General features: G+C 43.5%; 1 protein-coding gene across 1 annotated transcript in view; it reads left to right on the plus strand.

Annotated features, from left to right (window-relative positions):
- Positions 1–1325: 1325 nt before the first annotated feature.
- The window catches only part of tcta (T cell leukemia translocation altered), a 20943-nt gene continuing 13697 nt past the window's right edge, over positions 1326–8571 (plus strand). The window contains exon 1 of the mRNA XM_043707691.1: positions 1326–2033. Coding sequence (XP_043563626.1) covers positions 1820–2033 — 214 coding nt within the window. The 5' untranslated portion in view covers positions 1326–1819. The remainder of the gene's footprint in view (positions 2034–8571) is intronic.

The following is an 8571-nucleotide window of genomic DNA, read 5'->3' on the forward strand; positions in this document are numbered from 1 at the left end:
GGATGGAGTGGCACCCCCATCTCTTCTCCCATGTGCACGGTTCTCCTGGTATTCCTGGAACCTCACATCTGGGCAACCAATCTTGACTATAGGGGATCCAACTTTTGTAGTCCAATAATGTAATCCAATCATGAAATGTGATCAGATATTCAAGCTTCCATTGGTAACTCCTTGAATGTACATGGTCAGCATTTGCTCATTTTCTGTATTGATATTTATGAATATGTCATTGCTACTATATTCTAAAACCAACAAGGTTATCTAAAGACCAACGCAACTGCCTTAGATGGCCATGTCATTTTGTTCTTAAACAAAATTCAATTAATTGAGAATTCTTTTCCTTTAATTGTTTCAAAAATAGCATGCGACATGAAAAATTTACTACAAAATTGCTGTCAAAAACATGATTTTTTTTGTTGGATGGTATCTAATTTAAAAATCACACAACACTAGGTTATAGTCCAACAGGCAGCATCCAAGGAGCAGGAAAATCGACGTTTTGGGCAAAAAGCCGTTCAAATTCCTGATGAAGGGCTTTTGCCCAAAACATCGATTTTCCTGCTCCTCGGATGCTGCCTGACCTGCTGTGCTTTTCCAGCACCACTCTAAGCTCGAGACTGGTTTACAGCATCTGCAGTCCTTGTTTTTACCTTTACATAGTCCAACAGGTTTATTTATAAGTAAAAACTTTTGGATAGCTGTTCCTTCGTCAGATAGCTAGTGGGGCAGGATCATTTGACAGGATTTATCTTTAAAAAAATCGAAGTTTCATACAACTGATGCAATGTATTGAACAAACCTAGATTGCAGTTAATTATTTAATCACTTAGAATCTGTAGGCAGTCAGTCCAGGTGACATTTTTAAAATTCCTACTTTGGAAATAGAACCAGACCGACTCAAGGTTGGGATATAGACTGACTCTAGGTACTGCTCCTCGGGTGCTGCCTGAGCTGCTGTGCTTTTCCAGCACCACTCTACTATAGACTGACTCTAACCTCACTCCTTTAATACATTGTCTGAACTGAGATGTCACTTTTTAAAAAAGTTTTAAAAATAAAAACTTAAGTTATCTTGGGACTGTGACTTGAAATAAGTTCTGGAATTTACATGTTTATCAATCGAAACCTGCATCCCCCATTCTAAATGATTAAATAGCAATCTAGGTTTGTTCAATACATCACATCAGTTGCATGACATTTTGATCTTTTCCTATAAATTCTGTCCTGTGTATCCTGAGCACTAGCTACCTGATGAAAGAGCAGCGCTTCGAAAGCTTGTATTTCCAAATAAACCTGTTGGACTATAACCTGATGTTTTGTGATTTTTAACTTTGTGCACCCCAGTCCAACACTGGGAATTCCATATCATTGGGAATTAATGTGAGAGATAAAACGAAACGCGTTCTCGTTGCCAGGTAACTGTACTTTGTCTGTTCTCGGATACTGTAGTTGGAGCCGTTAACCTTCCATTCACATTGACAGATTCGCCATCAGTGAAGCCGGTTCGGTTTGAGATTCCACAAGAGATGAATGCTTGTTAAAAACAGGAATTTTCCATGCTCTCCCCAAAGATGAAATAAGATGTGTTAGAGGTGGTGGGTTTATTGAGGAGGTTGGATTTTGTGGAATTTGTGTCGAAAGTGCGGTTGTCGGGAGAGGCCGTGTCGGTTGGTCATTCCCCCCATCCCCCTCCCAATCACCTCCTTGTCCCGGGTGGGTTCGGTGCTTCCAGTAGCGGCAGTGTCCCAGTCAGTGACTAGCGGACAGGTAGGAGCGAGGGAAGGTTCCACTCCCGAGTGATGCAGCTCCCGGAGCGGCGATGGATGCGCCGTCTTGGGATCTCGGGCTGTTCTCATTCTTGCTGGAGCGTCTCCTCTCCTTCTGCAGCGAGTTCGCTCAGGACTGGAGCAGCAACGACATGAGGGTGACCATCTTCAAGATCCTACTGGGCTGGCTGCTGGGCAGCTTGGTGGCTATCCACATGGCCTGGAAGTTTTATGGGGCGACAGTCAATGACATGTACTACAGGCAAGGTGTGTGTGTGTGTGTCGGGGGACGGTGTGCGGCGGCTGTTGTTGTTGGGAGTGTGTAGGGTGGGGATTCACTCGAATTTTACACTTCCCTAGTCCGTGTTGTTGATATCAAGTTACTACTGCTAATTAAAGCTTCTGTACGATTTGGGCATCTCACGCTAATATCTGTGTCTCGCCAACGTTTTTGTAAATTATAATTGTGGTTAACGACCTAGATATTTTGTATGATGTCGTTTGAGGGATAGATATTATCCAGGATACCAGGAATCACTTGAGTTTCCAAGACTTTGGACTTGAAATATTAGCTCTGTTTCTCCCCTCCATAGATGCTACTGGATTCGAGCTTTCTTTTTTTTGTTTCAACTCTTCAGCATGAGCAATGCTTTACTTTTAATAACTGGGATAAATCATTTGCACTTCTTTGAAATAGTGCCAAAGATCTTTTATATTTGCCTGAACAAATAGATGGGACCTGGGTTCATCTGAAAGATGGTATTTCTGGCAGTTGCCTGCTTCCTCTACTGCAGTGGAGTGTCAGTCTTGTTTTTTTTAATGTGCTGAACCCCTAGTTTGGGACTTTGTCCCAACACCTTGTAGTCTGGAGGTGAGTGCTTCCAACTGAGCCACAGCTAGCACTGTAGCCCAGAAGTTGTTCACTTGGAAGGGCAGATGACTTGAAACATTGAGAAAACAAATTGCTTAAAGTTTTGTGTTGCTGCTCACATAAAATCAGATAATTATGCCAAGAGGCTATTCAGCCCATTGAGTCTGCACCAACTCGCTGAAGAACTCATCCCAACCAAACCCAGCACCCGAGCTATCCCTACTATTACCATGGCTAATCCACATAGCCTGCACGTGGATGAGTTGGACCGAAAGTTTGTTTCCGTGCTGTACATATTTGGACTGTGGAAGAAAACCGGAGTACCTGGCAGAGACCCATCCAGACACACGGAGAATGTAGAAACTCTACTCAGTTACTCAAGGCTGGAATCACACCCGGGTCCCTGGTGCTGTGAGGCATCAGTGCTAACCACTGAGCTGCCTGTGTGAACTCATTGTGAATTCTTGTCTTCATCTTTACCATTTTCACCAACAGTGGTTTCCTGTGCAATTGAAGGCTTTTTCTAAAAGTAAAAAGTCAATATTCTGTAACCTCTGTTCTCCTGCCCCAAAACTGAAGATGCTGACAGTCCCAAGAACATTGGTAATCAAGGAAGTGGTCACCTCTCACAAACACTTTGGGTAATAATTGCAGGTAATTTAAATGAACTTTTTTTTTGTCAGAACCAGGAATGTCAAGAACAGTAACTTGTCCCAGCCTTCTGCATAATAGCTAAAGCCAACTTTTGTCTCTTCTCAGATTCAGTAACATTTGTCTGTAATATTTTGCTAGCTGAGTTCAGCTAACTCTCTGTGAAGTTTGATATCCAAGCATGATATTTTTCTTTCCATGGTTCCATTGTTGAGCAGGTGCACTGATGTGTTTTACTCGTATGAAGTTGCTGACCAATTAATATTCCCTTTGCTTTAAGTTTATTTGAAGGTCAAGGCCATGTCCTGCAGGGAAAACGGTGTGTGAAGTATTCTCTAAATGGCCTCTCTGATCAGATTTTGGCTTGAACTCTACATTCCTACCTGTTCCCTTTAACCGTCGATTTCCCCTATGGTTCAGAATTATGTTTATCTCAACATTGAATGTCTTCAGTGACTCACCCTCTGTTCCCTGCAGAAGAGAATCCTAATCCTCTCTGAAACAACAAATACAGTGGCTCAGTGGTTAACACTGCTGTCTCACAGCACCAAGGTCCCAGGTTCGATTCCAGCTTCAGGTGACTGTCAGTGTGGAGTTTGCACATTCTCCCCGTGTCTGCGTGGGTTTCCTCCAGGTGCTCCAGTTTCCTCCCACAGTCCAAAGATGTGCAGGTCAGGTGAATTAGCCATGTTAAATTGCCCATAGTGTTCAGTGCATTATTCAGAGGGAAATGGGTCTGGGTGGTTTACTCGTCGGAGAGTCAGTGTGGACTTGTTGGGTCGAAGGGCCTGTTTCCACACTGTTGGGAATCTAATCTAAATTCTTCCATTTTCTCCTCCTCCCCCATGTTCTAGGTCCTCCCATGAGGGAAAACAGCCTGATCCCCTGACATGCGCTCTCATAATTTATGTTGTAAATTTTATCATTCTTCTGAATTACGATGAGAATGGGCTTACCATGCTCACATTTTTTTGAAAAGACTCCCTTCATCCCTATAATCAACTTTCTCTGACTGTCACCAATGCAATACATCCCTCCTTTAAATATGGAATCAAAACTATACATAGTACTTCAGGAGTGTTTTGTGCAACTTTCCGAGCAAAGACTTTGCAGTTTTAATGCTCCAATTCAGCTTGCAAAGAAGGCCACTATTCCATTTGTCTTCGTTGCTAGATGATGACCTAGTGGTAGTATCGCTGGCTTGTTAAATCAGAGACTCGGGTAATGTTCTGGGGACCTGGGTTCAAATCTGCTATGCCAGGTGATGAATTCCATAAAGAATCTGGAATTAAGAGACTGATGATTGTTGGAAAAACTCACTTGGTTCACTAATGTCCTTCCGGGAGGGAAACTGTCTTCCTCACTTGGTCTGGCCTCTGTGTGACTCCCAACCCACAGCAATGTGGTTGACTCTTAACTACACTCTGGACAATTAGGAATGGGCAATAAATACTAGCCTAGCTAATGATGTCCTCATTCAATAAATGAATACAGTAAAATACTTGCTGTATCTGCATGCTAGCATTTTGTCTCATGTCTCATGTAAGGATCCCTCTGGACTGGAGCATTCTGTCTATCAATTGTAAAAAATATTTTACTTCACCAACTTGCCTATCAGAGTGGATAACCTTTTTCCAGACTTTGCTTTTTTGCTCATGGTAATAATGCAGAACTTGTCACTTTTACAGATCTGTTTTATAATTTAGTTCCTAACTTCTCATTTTTTTCAACAGCCTCTTTTTTTTCTCCTCAGTGTTATTGATATGTATGTGGACCATAATAACCTGATCTTTCCTCTTCTATGGACCATAATAACCTGATCTTTCCTCTTCTATTTCAAATTCCTCTCCGCTCAGACTAGATGCTCTTAATATTAGTACCAGACAAGCAGTGTGGTCTTGGCTACCGACAGTCAGTTGCAGAAAACAGTATCTGTCCCACTATAACCACACTATCCATAACCACTACTACAATCACCTTTACACCCTGCATCTCTCAAATGGCTTCTAGTCTTTTGTTTCCTCCCTGCCATCACTGCTGTTGCCCTATAGGCTAAAAATAAATATTTGTTCTTGTAAATCCAACTTAATTGAGCAACTGTTTGTTTGGTTATATGTTCAGGATGGTCCATAACACCAAATTGTTTTTGGAATTATTTTACAGATAAAATATATAGATTTTAAAAGACATCTGGATGGGTACATGAATAGGAAGGATTTAGAGGAATATGGGCTAAGTACTGGCTAGAATCAGGGAGAGTTCCCAGAGGACTGGAAAATTGCTAACATGACACTCCCTGTTCAAAAATGGAAGAAGGCAAAAGACAGACAATTACAGACCAATTAGCCTAACTTCTGTCATGGTAAGATCCTGGAATCCATTGTGAAGCATGAGATTTCTAAATATTTGGAAGTATATGGTAAAATAGGGCAAAGTCAGCATGGTTTCATCAAGGGGAGGTCATGTCTGACAAATCTACTAAAATTCTTTGAGGAGACCACTTTTGGAATAATGCATGCAATTCTGGTCTCCTTCCTATTGGAAGGATGCTGTGAAACTTGAAAGGGTTCTGAAAATATTAACAAGGACATTGCCAAGGTTGGAGGGTTTGAGCAATATGGAGAGGTTGAATAGGCTGGGGCTGTTTTCCCTGGAGCATCAGAGGCTGAGGGGTGACCTTATAGAAGTTTATAAAATCATGAGGGGCATGGACAGGGTAAATAGACAAGGTCTTTTCCATAGGGTGGGAGAGTTCAGAACTAGAGGGCATAGTTTAGAGTGAGAGGGGAAAGATAGGTAAGTTAGGTAAAGGGGCAGTACAAAGAGATCTGGGTGTTCTTGTACACCAGACAATGAAGGCAAGCATGCAGGTACAGCAGGTAGTGAAGAAAGCTAATAGCATGCTGGCCTTCATAACTAGAGGGATTGAGTATAGAAGCAAAGAGGTTCTTCTGCAGCTGTACAGGGCCCTGGTGAGACCGCACCTGGAATATTGTGTGCAGTTCTGGTCTCCAAATTTGAGGAAAGACATTCTGGCTATTGAGGGAGTGCAGCGTAGGTTCACGAGGTCAATTCCTGGAATGGCGGGACTATCATGTTGAAAGATTGGAGCGACTCTGCTTGTATACCCTTGAGTTTAGAAGACTGAGAGGGGATCTGATTGAGACGTATAAGATTATTAAATGTCTGGACACTCTGGAGGCAGGAAACATATTTCCACTGATGAGTGAGTGCCAAACCAGAGGACACAGCTTAAAAATAAGGGGTAGACCATTTAGGACAGAGATGAGGAGAAACTTCTTCACCCAGAGAGTGGTGGGTGTGTGGAATGCTCTGCCCCAGAAGGCAGTGGAGGCCCAGTCTCTGGATTCGTTTAAGAAAGAGTTGGTTAGAGCTCTCAAGGACAGTGGAATCAAGGGTTATGGAGATAAGGCAGGAACAGGATACTGATTGAGGATGATCAGCCATGATCATAATGAATGGTAGTGCAGGCTCGAAGGGCAGAATGGCCTACTCCTGCACCTATTGTCTATTGATATAAAAGAGACCTCGGGGCAATTCTTTTTATGCAGGGGATGGTGCGTGAGTGGAATGGGCTGCCAGAGGAAGTGGTGGAGGCTGGTACAATTGCAATATTTAAGAGGCATCTGGATGGATATATGAATAGGAAGGGTTTGGAGGGATATGGGCCAGGTGCTGGCAGGTGCGTCTAGATTAGGTTGGGATATCTGGTCATCATGGATGAGTTGGACCGAAGGGTCTGTTTCCATGCTGTACACCTCTGCGACTCTAAGTAATGAACAGGTTAAACCAAGGAGAACCAATGGATGTTACATCCCTGGACTTAAAAAAACAAACAAAGGCCTTTGAAAAGGCTCCGCAGAGGAGGCTGCTGAGTAAGGTAAGGGCTCACGGTGTTAGAGGCAAAGTGCTAGCATGGATAGAAGCTTGGCTGTCTGGCAGAGAGTGGGGATGAAAGGGCCCTTCTTAGGGTGGGGTGACAAGTGGTGTTCCACGAGGCTTAGTGTTGGGATCACAACGTTTCACTTTATACATTAACAATCTAAATGAAGGTACTGAGGGCATTCTAAGTTTGCAGACGATACAAAGATAGATAAGAGGACAGGTAGCACTGAGGAGATAGAGAGGCTGCAGAAGGATTTGGACAGCTTTGGAGAGTGGGCAAAGAAGTAGAGAGTAGAAGTAGGCAAAGATAGAGTACAATGTGGGAAAATAAGAGGTTATACACTTGGGTAAGAAGAATAGAGGCATGGACTATTTTCTAAATGGGGAGAAAGTTCAGAAGTCTGAACTATTTGTACAAAGAGACTTGGGAATTCTAATCCTGGATTCTCTCAAAGTAAACTCACAGGTTGAGCCAGTAGTTAGTAGGGGGCAAATGCAGTGATGGCATTTACTTTGATAGGACTTGAATATAAAAACAGGCATATACTCTCTCCTGTGAGCTCTCTCTCTCCCCCGCCCAGAACCCTTCAGCTAGTGAATGTAATTTCAAGAAGAATGTTCTCTCACACTTATTCTCTCTCGCTCGCTCTTTGATAGGACTTGAATATAAAAACAGGCATATACTCTCTCCTGTGAGCTCTGTCTCTCCCCACCCCCACCCTCCCCCCGAACCCTTCAGCCAGTGAATGTAATTTCAAGAAGGATGTTCACTCTGTCGCTCGCTCTGTCGCTCTCGCGCGCGCTAACTCATTCCCCTCACCCCGGTCGAGTGCTTTCCTGCATCTCCTTAGCAGATGTAAGGCTACCAACTTTCTGCGGGGACAAAGCAGGAGAACGAGGTTCAGAAACTTATCGGCCATGGAGTCATAGAGATGTACAGCATGGAAACAGACCCTTCGGTCCAACCTGTCCATGCCGACCAGATCCCAACCCAATCTAGTCCTGCCTGCCAGCACCCGGCCCATATCCCTCCAAACCCTTCCTATTCATATACCCATCCACATGCCTCTTAAATGTTGCAATTGTACCAGCCTCCACCACATCATCTGGTAGCTCATTCCAAACACGTACCACCCTCTGTGTGAAAACGTTGCACCTTTGGTCTCTTTTATATCTTTCCCCTCTCACCCTAAACCCATGCCCTCTAGTTCTGGATTCCCCGATCCCAGGGAAAAGACTTTGTCTATTTATCCTATCCATGCCCCTCATAATTTTGTTAACCTGTATAAGGTCACCCCTCAGCCTCCGACGCTCCAGGGAAACAGCCCCAGGCCTATTCAGCCTCTCCCTATAGCTCAAATCCTCCAACTCTGACAA

The sequence above is a fragment of the Chiloscyllium plagiosum genome, chromosome 18 (genome assembly GCF_004010195.1).
Source record: "Chiloscyllium plagiosum isolate BGI_BamShark_2017 chromosome 18, ASM401019v2, whole genome shotgun sequence".
NCBI lineage: Eukaryota > Metazoa > Chordata > Chondrichthyes > Orectolobiformes > Hemiscylliidae > Chiloscyllium > Chiloscyllium plagiosum.